The sequence below is a fragment of the Girardinichthys multiradiatus genome, chromosome 18 (genome assembly GCF_021462225.1).
Source record: "Girardinichthys multiradiatus isolate DD_20200921_A chromosome 18, DD_fGirMul_XY1, whole genome shotgun sequence".
NCBI lineage: Eukaryota > Metazoa > Chordata > Actinopteri > Cyprinodontiformes > Goodeidae > Girardinichthys > Girardinichthys multiradiatus.
This window is the reverse complement of record NC_061810.1, coordinates 47,046,099-47,060,232: the sequence shown is the minus strand read 5'-3', so window position 1 is coordinate 47,060,232 and position 14,134 is coordinate 47,046,099. Positions and strand designations below refer to the sequence as shown.

The window sequence follows — 14,134 nt, the reverse complement described above, 5'->3', positions numbered from 1 at the left end:
TCTGCCTGTAATGAGTAGATGCAAACCGAATACCAACACTGAATAAGAGGAATGGTTCCCTTCTCTGACCCGCCAAATGTTTTGAGGTTGAACAGTCTGTCACTATGCGTCACAACATGACATTTCATTCGAAGAACCGCATCACGGAACGGAAGCCAATGAGCAGATTTTTACATGAGAGAGCCACTAACTGAAATCTAATCTTTTGTCTCCATCACAATGATATAATCAAAGCTAAAGTGGTTATTTTAACTTCTTTAAGTGATGATTGAGCTCCAGTAACTTAGTTTCATTGATTCTCAGAGGACACTGAACAGAGAGTCCATTCTCTACATGTGCAAATGAGCCAATAATATCAAAGTGAAGTTTAGATTTTTTTTTTTTTGGTTAAAACACACTACAGACATTATTTTATGTTCATCGTTTACATTTTCAAATTTTCGTATGAATCTGACATGATTTTGTTTTTCCACAATGTTGCCTTTGCGGGTTTCTACCAAGTAACAACCAGGAGGCAGAGGGTGAAAGGTTGGACCAGGCGCTCGCAGCTGTTGCCTTGCCTCTGCTCTCCAGCTCTGTGTGACGTTTGTTCTTGCCTTTTAGGAACCCATCCATGCCCAGAACAGCTGCTTTAACCAATCACATGAGTGGACCCCAGGCCCAGCCATCCAATAGATACAGAGGTCTGGGTATAAAGGCTTTAGTCCGTCACCTGTCAGAGTTGGGCAACCCCTACATTGGGCGAACAGGATCTGATCCCGGGATTTGTTACTTCTTTCTTTTCTCCTAAGCAGGTAATAAAGCAACACACTAAGTGTTTAAGATAAAAATAAAGAAGGTGTAGAGGTGATGAGCTTGTCTGTGTCCTTATAATGTAAAATATAATGCAATTAATATTGTATAAACCACTCCATTGGTTAAAACGAATATTTTGGATTCCTTGTTTTTTCCTGATATGTACAATACAAAAATCTACAATAATTTTTCTTACTTAAGTTCTACAGGGTTTTCCTTTGAACAACTTGACTCTTTTTGCATGTTAAGCACTCACTCAAACAGTTGTGGCTCTCCATCATCTGCTGCCGACGCCTGCAGAACAGAACTGAGTTTCGTCTCTGAATAGTTTAGGGAGCTCGAATTAGCAATTGGAACTTATGGAGGCATCCATGTGGCCATTTGACCTTTTGGCGTATCAGGTTTCATCAGTCTGGTGCACTTCCATAAGCTGACCTAAGAAACTGATAGCTTAGACTTTATTCCTGAATCCAAACTGATGGATTTCACAGCTGCAACCTTCTTAGGTGCAGTTTGTATTTAAAAATCAATGTGTAATGCTTGAAGGTTAGCAAAAGATGGGCTAATTAAGCAGTAAAGGAGCTGCAAAAATGATATGTTTGGTTGTTGGTTCACTGAAAACTTAAAGTGTTCAAATGTTCACTACATTTTAATGTCATAGCTACAACTCCAGACAAAAGACAACAAGACCACAAGAGTAAGTCTCAACTGGTTGGGGGTAAAACTGATCGCTATGTGCTGCAGAGGTGGTGCAACCGTGCTATTTATAATCCTAGCTGTGACAGAGGGACAGGTGGTGAACGACAGGGTAGCAGTGAGATGAGAAGTTATTGGAGAAGAATGCGAGTCTGAGAAGGAAGGAGGGGAAAAAGCATACACATTGCTTCTTTGACAGATTTGTTGCAGATGATAGAAACTGTATTTAAAATCTGACAATTTTACATTGATATTTCAAGGCCTGCCTTCAAACATTCCTTCAAATCAACACAAAAGTAAAGTAAGACTCCATTGCCCTGCACAAGATATGTTTGGAAATCCTGCTGACCCTCAAAAATCCATATCTATTCTTCACTTCCTTAGACAAAGTAAGAATGGCAGCCATGAAGAACTGCCACAACGACTACAAGATGAAGTTCTCTGTGGATGAGGAGTTCCCCGATCTCTCTCAGCACAACAACCACATGGCCAAGGTACAAGTCCACAGTGATAGACGCTTCAGTTGATTGCTGTTTGAATTGTTCTTCTTTTTCTGTGGACCCTCAATATTTAGCACCTGAGATTAGCCATTAAACAATACTAACTTTCTTCAGTAAATACTCATTGGGGAAATAGTGTGACTGCAGTATTTCTGTGTCACCTTTTGCAGGTACTTACCAAGGAAATCTATTCCAAGCTGAGGAGCAAATCCACCCCCAGTGGCTTCACCGTGGATGACGTCATTCAGACTGGTGTCGACAACCCAGGTAAGAAGGAGACAGTCGTCTGCATAGAAACACACACAGCTGCGAAGCTCCTGTTTGTCTAGGCATAAATTAACTAAAGCAAACACAACTGAATATGTGTCTTCAGTTTTGAAGACAATTCCAGCATGTCCATCTGATTATTTAATATCCGCCATCATTTCTCTAAGGTCACCCGTTCATCATGACTGTGGGCTGTGTTGCCGGTGACGAGGAGTCCTACGAGGTCTTCAAGGAGCTGCTTGACCCTATCATCTCTGACCGTCATGGCGGATACAAGCCCACCGACAAGCACAAGACTGACCTGAACTTCGAGAACCTGAAGGTAAAGAATCGTGACTTGCAGAGGTTGATTGAGCCATTTTGGGGCCCAGGGCAAAACACAGGCATGGGGCCCATAATCTTTAATGTAATTATTTTTCAACCCCTATTTCAAAATCCCCTTTTAGTCATTGGACTTAATAATAAGATCATGTTTCACTGATCTATAAGAATATAGGCTTGCAGTTTCTTGAATGGAGTTCTTTTTCATAGTAACGATAGCCTGCTCTATTTTTATTAGTTGATGACAGTGGATATGCTACTTGCCACATAAAACACCCCGATGTGTACATGTCAGGGTACTGTCCATTTTGTTTCTTTGCCATTTTGTACCTGACGTTTTTGGGTATGAAATGGTGGTGCCGCCGAGTGGATGTTTCATACCCTTAAGCCTGCCTGACCTTCACATTTACCCTAATATTTAGAATAAAAACACATGAAAATATAAAAAATGATTCTTTAGTTACATTTCCACAGTCATCTGTAATCGTTATGAAATGGCTATGTGTAAACTGTGACTACAAAGTGGCAAAGGGATGAACTGACACAGAGCAATTCTTCCCAGTATATGTAGGTAAATGTGTGTGAAAAAGTACTAAATAACTTGCAAACTGGTACGCTATTTGCAATGTTTTTCTTGGATAATGCTTAAATATTATATAACATATGGGCTTGCCATTCATTACATCCTGTGACAAGATACTTTCTCCCTGCACCTTGTAGCCTCTTGATAATTGTGAAGCAGGCATCTTGTAGCTTTTAATTCAGGCTTTGAAAGTTTTGCAAAAAGTCTAATGCAGCTTCACTTTCAAATGTGAGCGGGTTTTTAAATCTGTTACACATGCAACCAGTTCAATTTATTTTGTATTTATCTAGCAAACTTCACCGAAAACTAATAGTGAACTGCATTATGGTATTGAGATAGTCTGCTCTTTAAAACCAGCTTAATAAATTATTTGATTATTTATGCCTAATTAACTGGTCAGTAAGGGCGTTAACTCAGTATAAATTATGCAATTTATCCCCGTACAGATTAGTTTTTTGTGACATAAACATTATGAAATAAAAAAGCAGAAAATGGACTCCTCTTTGCAACATGTAACCATCAGGGTGGTGATGACCTGGACCCCAACTATGTGCTGTCCAGCCGTGTGCGTACCGGCCGCAGCATCAAGGGATTCACCCTGCCCCCCCACAACAGCCGTGGAGAGCGCAGAGGCATTGAAAAGCTGAGCATTGAGGGTGAGCTTCAAACTCGTTCACATCCCAGTGTTCGTCAGAGCTTGACCTCCTCCTTCTGAACATTTTGTCACCGTTTCCCCTCAGCCCTGTCCAGCCTGGATGGTGAGTTCAAAGGAAAGTACTACCCCCTGAATGGCATGAGCGATGCTGAGCAGGAGCAGCTGATTGCTGATCACTTCCTGTTTGACAAGCCAGTTTCCCCCCTGCTGACCTGCGCTGGCATGGCCCGCGACTGGCCTGATGGCAGGGGCATCTGGTGAGAAATACATACATACGGTGATCTTTAAAGTAGAAAACATCCTCTGGGTTATACTAAACTTCTCTTGGCTCACCAAAGCCTCCTGAAGATGAGACCGTCTGCTAAATGCATATATGTAGTAAGGTGAACCACAGCAGCAGCTCCTCTGTGACATCTTCTGAGCTACCAACTCAAATTGTTCTTCTAAAATGAACCTTGCTTCAGAAACTCCACTTGACCTTCCTTAAACCATTCGCACATCCGTGGGCCTAAATTTGGACTAGATCAGTTTATAGAGACAGAAATTCCAAGTATTTTCTGTTGCATGTTGACCTGAATAAGATTCTCCTCCAGGCACAATGACAACAAGACCTTCCTGGTCTGGGTGAACGAGGAGGATCACCTGCGCGTCATCTCCATGCAGAAGGGAGGCAACATGAAGGAGGTCTTCAGACGCTTCTGCGTTGGCCTGCAGAAGGTAAAACACTAAACATTCATGTCACCTTTCACTGAGCTGCTCATTGACAATTATATAATTTAAGCTTCTTAAAACACTTTACTTTACTTAAAATACTTAAAATTAAGTGGTTCTCCTACAGTGCTGATGAAGAAAAAGCCTTGGTCTTGATCAAGACTTTTCCAGGGTTTCTAAAGGTCTTTTAAAGTTCTTATTTGGACTTTGGATGCTGTTTCAGTTTGATAATACAAACTTTATTGACATATATCTATACAGACATACACAATAGAGGAAAAATGTCAATGATCAGAAAATTAACAAGAAGGCAATATACTGTATTTCAACCTGAATGTAAACATAATTTAGTTGAAAAACAACAAATGTATTATATGTACTTAAAAAAGCCACTGAACTGAAACAAAATAAGGCAAAATCTTAATAGCTGACAGATGGATGATCAACTGGAAGATGATGGATTGCTGAGGTCTCTTCATCTAAAGGCTTTTCTGGACCCCATCCTGTTTCCCAACACATGATTTTCAGATATCTCACCTAGTGGAGACTTTGCAGACCTAGTATGTTTTCTTTCTGTATGTTTCTATGCAAGCAGGGAACAAAAGTTCATGACAATTAAAGAAAAACTTTATTTTATTAATTTAGAAAAAAATCAAAAAGTTGAATGAAAGTCTTTGAAAAACTTTTAGAAACCACTGCTCAAGTCTGCACAATTATTCTGCAAAATGGCTGAATAAGGATAAAATTGACAGATAATATTCCAGGTCTTATTGGACACTTTGAGGCTGTACAACAAGGCTTAAAAATACATATCAATATTGTCTGCAAACATGCTTATTTTTTTAGGCCTTATACACTTTCTTTGATGCTAAAAGTGTCTAGTTTCCTACTTTTTCCAGTACACCCTGCACAATATGGTCAGGTACAAAGGATGGCCTGACATTTACATGGAAAGCAGCAAAGGTTCAAAGAAAAATTGTAAAACGTTTCACTAAGAACGCTTCAGAAATTACAGTCTGGGTGCTTGGAAGCAACGTCTACATATATTAAGGATAAAACAAAAGCTTTTAACCATACCGTACATACTATAGCCAGCACACAAACCTTACTTCTGTTCTCTTAATGTGGATCAGATTGAGGAGATCTTCAAGAAGCACAACCATGGCTTCATGTGGAACGAGCATCTGGGCTACATCCTGACCTGCCCCTCCAACCTGGGAACCGGCCTGCGTGGTGGCGTGCACGTCAAGCTGGCCAAGCTCAGCACACACCCCAAGTTTGAGGAGATCCTGACCAGGCTGCGCCTGCAGAAACGTGGCACAGGTACAGGAACACTTTACTTTCTCCAGGTGGGCTGAAAGAACTGGGATCTGAACTGTGCGTTGTCCTTTGTCCTTCCAGGCGGTGTGGACACAGCCTCAGTGGGTGGCGTGTTCGACATCTCCAACGCTGACCGTCTGGGCTCCTCTGAGGTGGAGCAGGTGCAGCTGGTGGTTGACGGTGTGAAGCTCATGGTGGAGATGGAGAAGAAGCTGGAGAAGGGAGAGTCCATTGATGGCATGATCCCCGCTCAGAAGTAAAGCGGACAGACAACCCAAGACTAAATGACTGTCTGTGTTTGTTTTTTTTATTTTATAAAAAAAATGAATATGTAGCCTCATTGTAAAGTTAAAACTAACGTTATTTTACAAACGGCTACTTCCTGCTGACTTCTTTCAATCCAAACCATCCATGTTTCCTTCTGCTCTTTCATTTCTTACTTCTGTTTACTTTTTCTGCCGTTTCTCCCGTTCATCTAATTACTTCTAACTGAAACCATCTTCCCATCTCATCTGTAACATCCTGGGATCAACCTATGCATAGTCTGGTCGTGGCTATGTGTATACAAATTTTTTTTAATTTTGGTTGTAAAATATAACTCGAGTATTAAAAAAAAGCCCCGTGTAACAATCAAATCATCCTGTTTTTGTTTTTCTTCACAGAAACAGTTGAAACCTGATATTCACACACACTATAAAACAGACGCAATGGTTCTTTACTCACGGTTTTAGGTTAATTAGGATAATTAGGATTTTCTTAGTATTTTGTAGAGTTGCATTTTAAACTGTATGACTGTATGGTCTTTTGAGTGTCCTTCTGCAAGCTTTTCACAGTAGTTTGCTGGAATATTGGGCCATTCCTCCTGACAGAACCAGTGTACCTGGGTCAGGTTTGTGGGCCTGATTGCACACACACCTTTCCAGCTCTGCCCACATAGTTTTTATGGGGCTGAGATTGGGACTTTACAATGGCTGCCCCAAAACACCGTCTTTATGGTTGTTGGCCCACTTTGTAACTAATCTGGTGGTACGATTAGAACTATTTAAGCCCAGGCTTTCACTTCCGGGCTAATGACTCTGTCCTTGTGATGTCATGTATTTTATGAAATGCACCAGTTCCTCCTGCAGCAAAAGTCCCCCAGATCATGATGCTGCCACCCCCATACTTCACAGTTGGCTTGCAGAGTTCCTCCGTTATCCTTCAAATGGTCATCAGGGTCGATTTTAGATTTGATGTCAGAACAGGCCATGTTTCGGAAAAATTAAGGTGCCGGAATGCATTTGGAAACAGTACTTTGGATTTTCATGTTGCTATCGGAAAAACGGCTTCTTCCTGACTGAGTGGCCTTTCAGCCCGAGTCAGGACTTGTTTCACTTTGGATCTTTTTTTTGGCTTTTGTTCTGGGGTTGATATGCACACTTCATATTAAATTCATATCCAGGACACAGAATCCGTCCCCTTATTAAACGGTATAATGGCTAGACATTGCCGCAGTGTTCATATTTGCACCTATAGGGATTGACTGAACAGATGAGTGTTCCACCTTCAGGAATCTTGAAATTGGACACAAGGATGACACAAAGATTTCTCTTCCTGATATCTTTTCATCCCATGATGTCAGTCACGGAAACTATGTATTTAGGCTTCAGACCTAAAATACACCTGCAGGTCTGCCTTGGTTTAGATGAAAAGTGATGACATCATCTTCTGGGTTTCCCAAATTGTTTAAAGGCAAAGCTGTCTGAGAAAGTCATAAAAATCTCTCTTTCATTATTCTGACTTTATTCAGCAAAAATAAATCATTTTGGAATAATCCTAACTGACCTGAAACAGTAAAGGTTTATTCTGATTTGAAGTCATACGGTGAGGGGAAGAAGGTCACGCGTCTTCTCCAAATATGCATAAAGAAGAACACAAAAAATATTAGAGGTTGAAGGTTTTTATTTTTGTCACACATTATATCCTAGGAGACATGCAGGACTGCAAGTCGATCTTTTCTGGTATCTCAGCCGGTACGTTAGATTTCAATTATTAACATGATCTGGTGCCCTGAAGCATGGACCCAAACTACAGTCTGAGAACATCCTTCAGGCGGTGAGGCAGAGCTGTGAACAAACAAAAAGGAAATTGCATAACTAGCCCCTAAATCACAGCTTCGCATTTTCAGACGTTGGCAGACCCCTGAAAACAGAAAACTCCTGCAGTAAAACTCCAGAAACATGAAATCTTTCCGGTCAGCGTTTCAAGATGATCCAGTAAAAAGTTTGGATTGTTAGCAGGAATGATCGAGGAAGAAAATTCTATAGCAGTTGATTACATTTACCAAATCTTGGTAGATTTCTGTGGAGATGAGCAGTAAAGTGCTTTACAGAAAGCAAAAAACCAAGGTAAGACTTCTAGCTTAAACATCTGTTGCAACAAAGTGCAGCCGCAAATTCTGATGGTTCATTTTGAAACAGGAATTTGATTGGTTAACAGTCACAGACCTGTGACTTTCATCCAATGGGACAACAGTCTTAATAACAGTGCTGGAGTCTGGCCAGCAAGAGGGGAAATCTACAGTTTGTATGTCGAAAATCTGTGGCGATTTACAACTCTTGGCCAAAATGATGGAATCACGGCTCATGGAGGGTGTTTGGTCTGCTATTTCAACTTGAACATATAAAGAAGCAGAGGTTCTGGTTATATATGCCATTCTGGTTTGTAAATGAGACCAAAAACCCATAAATGAGCTTCTTATAATTAATGCACATTATTTATTTTTTTTGGCAGGCTCTATTTGCATTTCTAAAACAAATACCTGGGTAAGTCTAATTCTGCAAATGAATATGCATTTAAAACAGGGAGAGCTTGCCGTTGCAGAGGGCTGACAGGAAGCGTGGTTCAACAGGTGAGCTGCCCGGTAAGACGATAGAAAGGATGGTAAAATTATCCAGGTAGACCAAGGAAAGCGTCAGAAAACTCTCTGAGCTGCAGGATTGGAGAAACATGTGCCTTAATTATACCCAGGTGCCTGACCTTTTCACTGCTATGTAAAACATCCTTAAAGGTGCAGTGATTCCATGTTTTTGCCAGGGGTTGTAGTTGTTGCATTAAAGGCATTGAATCTGAGGTGCAGTACACTGAACTGAAAGAAAAAGTGCTCACATCCCAGAAGTATGAAAACATAAAGAAACCAGTTTAAAAGTCCAGTTAGGGCTCAATCGATGCTTATTCAAGTTCTGACTCTTGGCTTTGTGGCTGTATTGCACTACATTTATACAAAAAAATCAGCAATGGCTTTAAACAGACTGGGACATCGAACAAAGTGCTGATGAGTGAAGCACCAACTAGTCCAGTCTCAGGTAAAGAAGTCAAGGAGAGTGAGAATTATTAAAATAAATGCCAGTCTTGCAGCTGGAAGTTAAATATGTCTGTTGGATTTGTTCTAATTATTGTTGAAGGAAATTGTTTGCTTTAGTTTTACAATGTAACACAAAATAAAACTAATCCTGTTTATTGTTTCACTGGTAAATTACATCGGTGTCACACAAGTAATTCATAATCAAAACAACCTAAAGACCCGTTTCATCACTGACTGAAGCTTAGTGTTTGGAAGCTCATTTGATCATCTTATCAAGTGAAGTAAACCAGATCGGACCTCTTTTTATTATTTGGCAGCTTTGCCTGCTCACCTGCCAGATGCAGTTACAGTAAAACGAAAGTACACCCTGTTTAAATTCTAGAGTTTTAAGTATCAGTATAAAATGACCCGATCTTTACCAGATTTTAAAAATACACGGCTCCAAAAAATTAAAGAACACTTTGAAAAACATCAGATCGTAATGGGGAAATCATCAGTATGGATATCCATACTGGAGCGGAGAATGTGTTAGGAACAAAAGGATGCGACCCACCGAGGGCTCAATCCGAAGTCGGAAATTTAAACCTAAAAACTGATGCGGCAGTCTAGTCCAATCTGCTGAAATGTCATTGCAGCAACTCAGAATGGTCCTCAGTAGTCTGTGTGGGGCATGCTCCTTATGAGATGATGGATGGTGTCCTGAGTTCTTACCAGATCCTGACTAGGACATCACTGAGCTTCTGGACAGTCTGAGGTGCAACCTGGTGGCATCAGATGGACCTACACATGATGTCCCAGAGATGTTCTATTGGATTGAGGTCAGGGGAGTTTGGGGGCCAGTCAATTACATCAATTCCTTGATCTTCCAGGAACTGCCTGCATACTCTTGCCCCATAAGGCCGGGCATTATCGTGTACCAGGAGGAACCCAGTACCCACTGCACCAGCGAAGGTTCTAATGATGGTTCTAAGGATTTCATCCTGAAACATAATTGCAGTTAGGATGCAGATCATTTAACCTGTACAGGTCCTGGCATCTCTTTAAGGAGATGCCTCCCCAGAACAACACTGACTCAGCACCAAACCAATCACGCTGAACAATGTTGCAGGCAGCATGACGTTAACCACAGTTTCTCCAGACCCTTTCACGTCTGTCACAGGAGCTCAGAGTGAACCTGCTCTCATCTGTGAAAGGAACAGGGTGCTTGTGCTGAACCTGCAAATTCTCTGTTTTCTGGCAAATGCCTGTCGAGGTCAAATGGGCCGGGCAATGAGCACAGGACCTACTAGAGGATGTCCGGCCCTCGGGCCATCCTCATGTTTCCAATGGTCTCGTCAGAGACATTGAGGCCAGTGGCCCGCTGCAGGTCACCTTGTAGGGCTCTGGCAGGACTCATCCTGTTCCTCCTTGCACAAAGGAGCAGGTACCGGTCCTGCTGATGGGTCCTGCCGGCCCTGTCCAGCTCTCCTTCTATCCAAAAAATACAAGTCAAAACTAAGGTTTGCACGGCTGGATTTGAATGACGCTCGGGACTTCTGGGACAAAGTGACGAATTAGACCAAAGCAGAGATGTTTCGTCGCAGTGCACAACACCACATTTGGAGAAATCCAAGCAAAGCCATAATGCCTCATACAAACTGCCAGGCACGGTAGTGGAGGGGTGATGAGGTGGGCTTGTTTTGAAGCCACATAACTTGGGCATTTAGTCATTTAGTCGACCATGAATGTGAGGTCATCTGTTCCACAGCCGAAGGATGTAAGAAATGAAGCAGGACTGTGAAGAAGAGAGGGCCAAATCTTCTCCACAACGACGTGAAACACAGAAAGCAACGACTCAGAGTCAAAGTTACCACTGAATCCTTGGGTGTACTTAGTTTTTCCACAACCCTGCTTTTCCATCTTGGCTTCATATTTGTTTAATAAAGAGAGTGTGGAAAGACCGGAACCTTGTTATTTTGTTCTAACATTTAAAACCTTAGAACTGAAAGAGGGTGTACTTTCTTTTTAACATGGCTGCATCAACATTATGGAGAGCATGGAGCAAACGTATCAGCAGGAAGGCTGAAGAACAACAAAAATCCAGACTGAGAGGAAACATAAGAAGATGGGATTCATTTAGTCTGTGGGCAGTCCCCGCATTTCTGCATGTCTCCCTCTAGAGGCCGGAGGTTTCCTCTCTGCCTTTGGCCTCCGATATCGACAGTCCTCAATATCTTCCTATTTTAAAAGCACTAAGCAAAGAAAATGAACTTATTACACAGAAAAATAAAAAAAACATTTAAATAGCAGCTCTTTAAAAAGGAATGATGACAAACAACAGAAACAACTACAAGCTACCATTCTCCATCCTTCTCAGCAACAACAACCTGAAGTTAAATCTGAACTTGTGGAAACAAAGAAAGTCCAACTCTAATGCCTCAAGCTATGTAGGTGCAGGCGTGTGCTCAGCAGGGGTCGCGGGTCGAAGGGTCAGCTTTAGTCTGTTGCATCTTTGCATCCATCCGGCTGTGAGTGGGGTTGACTGAAAGCTGAGGGTCTTTTGGTGGAAGTGAGGCATTGCGAGATGATGTGGAGCCCACAGAGGAAGAAAGGAAGGAATTTATTTCTGTTCTTCCTCCTTCTTTCTAATGTCTGTCACCTACCTGCCTCACCTCTGAGCTCCAGCTCCTTGGACACGTTGGCAGCGATGTCTCTAAAGGCTACAGGCGCCCCCCACAGGCGCCTAAACTTCACACCGCTCTGGCCCTGCCCGCTGGGCAGCTGGCAGACCTCGGCCTCGAAGGCCACGCGAGCACCGGCTGCTCCATGGGTGCAGGACAGGAGGAAAGGCCCGGCCAGGTGGACCTGGCAGCCGCAGCCCTGCGCTGCCTCTCGCAGTGCCAGCACCACCTCGGCCGGGTCGCGGGGGCTCCGAACCCTCACATCCCATCCGCATCGGGGGGTCCGGGGCTCGGCCGCTTTCTGATGCCCAGATAGATGGCGACTAGAAGGAGGAAAAGGAGGAGGCGTGAAATGAAATGTGGGAAGAATAGATGTTTGGAGGAGGGAACAGAAAGAGCCAAGGGGGGTTAGGTTTGTATGACAGGGATAAAATGAAATGAATGAGTAAAGAGATGGGAATTAATGTTTGGTTGAATGAGTGGGAAGAGGAATGAAAAACATAATATCAGACATCAATGAGTTTGATTTTCAATTTTCCTAGGATGAGAAAATCTGTATTTTCAAGTTATTTGGTTATTTGGGCGATAAAAAGTCTGTCAGGTGTAAACGCGCCTGTTAAAACCAGTTTTGGTCAAAATGAGACATTTGCACCATTAATGTGACCCGTCCAATTCAACTGTTACACTGATGCTTTGTTTCAGAATTTGTTGATTAAATTTTAGCCTCTAGTCTTTGGTAAGAAACTTTCTACAGTAATTGATGACTGCTTTCAATGCGTCACGGCATATAAAACACGGTGAATCTTTTTGTATCGTCCTGACTGACGTAATTGTACAACTTCTCTGCAGAAAATGGCTTTAACAAAAGGACGCAAACGAGCCAGTCAGTCAGTCATTTTCTACCGCTTATTCCATAGTGGGTCGCGGGGGAGCTGGTGCCTATCTCCAACAGTCTATGGGCGGGAGGTGGGGTACACCCTGGACAGGTCGCCAGTCCATCGCAGGGCAACACACATACAACCATGCACACACTCATTCATACACCTAAGGGCAATTTAGAGTTACCAATTAACCTAACAGGCATGTCTTTGGACTGTGGGAGGAAGCCGGAGTACCTGGTGAGAACCCACGCATGCACGGGGAGAACATGCAAACTCCATGCAGAAAGACCCCAGGCTGGGAATTGAACCAAGGACCTTCTTGCTGCAAGGCAACAGTGCTACCAACTGCGCCACCGTGCAGAAAAATCCTACGTTCTCAAATCATCTCAACTTTTATTTACTATAACTGATGGCAAGAACACTGAATGAAGAACTTCAATCAAAAGGTGCTTCAAAAAATATCAGTTGAAGGCTGTGAACTTATTCGACTAGTCAAGTGCTACTTTTTACATTTTCTTTTCCATTTTTACCTTTGAACGATAAGTAAGTTTCTCAGTTGAATTGTACAGGATATTTGGCACATTAAGGTGGAAAAGTTTAAAAAGTGATTTATTGTGGTCTTGTTCGTTTACATTACAAAAATCTGAAGCATACAGTTTATGACCATCAGAAGATAAAGATGGCTGAAATGGAAATTCACCGGTTTTTCTACAATAACACTGACCAACAACAACAAACAAGTTAAAACCCTGCTAGATGGGTGCAGGTACGATGCAAACAATCATATCTCAGTTTTACTTGGAGGAATCATCTACAACAAGGAGCCACAGCCAGAGTCTACATCTACACCACATAGATAACATTAACCTGCCACTGTTTTACCTGCTGCTTTTAACCTGAGACGGGGCTGGAGCGGCTGAGGCTGAGAGGAGCACATGAAACCTTCAGTGACAGACTGATAGACTATGAATTAACAGCTACAACATTAAAAAGATGTCAGTAGGTCCTGTAGGATCTCAGCAGGTTCTCTCGGACATAAACGCCTCATTTAGAAACGTTAAGAAAAAATGGAAAACATTTAAGAAAAAAGTGAAAAGAAAGAAAGGAAATAGGAAACATTTATAAAAGGGATAAAAGGCAGAAAGGGGAAAAGCCCAAACAGTAAATTTTTATGTGTATGCCAACAGGCAGCACATCATCAGTTTATATGTTATATAGACACAGTTTACTATATCTAAAGAATTGAAATTTGACATTATATTAAAACATTATAACTAACATAAATAACTGTAGCAGTGGTATTCTCAGGTAAAACTACTTTACCAACACAACCATAAAGTTCACAATATAATTTCACATTTCGTTGTTGGGACCTACAGCCATGGATTTCAACATTAAACTC

The 14,134-nt window shown here is 41.9% G+C and overlaps 2 protein-coding genes across 8 annotated transcripts in view; one reads left to right on the top strand and one right to left on the bottom strand.

Annotated features, from left to right (window-relative positions):
* The first annotated feature begins 641 nt into the window (after nt 1-641).
* ckmb (creatine kinase, muscle b) lies at nt 642-6,483 on the top strand. Of its 2 annotated transcripts, none has more exons than XM_047391887.1 (9): nt 642-794; nt 1,876-1,985; nt 2,162-2,258; nt 2,426-2,580; nt 3,686-3,818; nt 3,903-4,074; nt 4,411-4,534; nt 5,662-5,851; nt 5,930-6,483. In XM_047391887.1, exons 2-9 carry the CDS (start codon nt 1,887-1,889, stop codon nt 6,106-6,108), a joined length of 1,149 nt encoding a protein of 382 aa, XP_047247843.1. In that variant the 5' UTR covers nt 642-794; nt 1,876-1,886; the 3' UTR covers nt 6,109-6,483. The 2 variants fall into 2 exon arrangements, with proteins under 2 accessions (XP_047247843.1, XP_047247844.1); XM_047391888.1 differs by lacking the exon at nt 642-794 and adding an exon at nt 1,771-1,792.
* A 1,288-nt stretch (nt 6,484-7,771) lies between these two features.
* Nucleotides 7,772-14,134, bottom strand: part of mark4b (MAP/microtubule affinity-regulating kinase 4b) — an 86,772-nt gene continuing 80,409 nt past the window's right edge. For 2 of the 6 annotated variants that reach the window (XM_047391882.1, XM_047391883.1), the window contains one exon: nt 7,772-12,174. In XM_047391882.1, the coding sequence (XP_047247838.1) occupies nt 11,826-12,174 (349 nt within the window). In that variant the 3' untranslated portion in view covers nt 7,772-11,825. Of the gene's footprint in view, nt 12,175-13,614; nt 13,655-14,134 lie in introns of all 6 variants that reach the window. The other 4 variants (XM_047391881.1, XM_047391885.1, XM_047391884.1 and 1 more) reach the window with 4 other exon arrangements.

Bases quoted from the DNA above. Each gene is read 5' to 3' on its own strand.
- ckmb (XM_047391887.1), top strand. From the start codon at position 1,887: ATGGCAGCCATGAAGAACTGCCACAACGACTACAAGATGAAGTTCTCT. The intron at 3,819-3,902 runs GTGAGCTTCAAA...GTTTCCCCTCAG, and splicing joins TGAAAAGCTGAGCATTGAGG to CCCTGTCCAGCCTGGATGGT. The intron at 4,535-5,661 runs GTAAAACACTAA...AATGTGGATCAG, and splicing joins TCTGCGTTGGCCTGCAGAAG to ATTGAGGAGATCTTCAAGAA.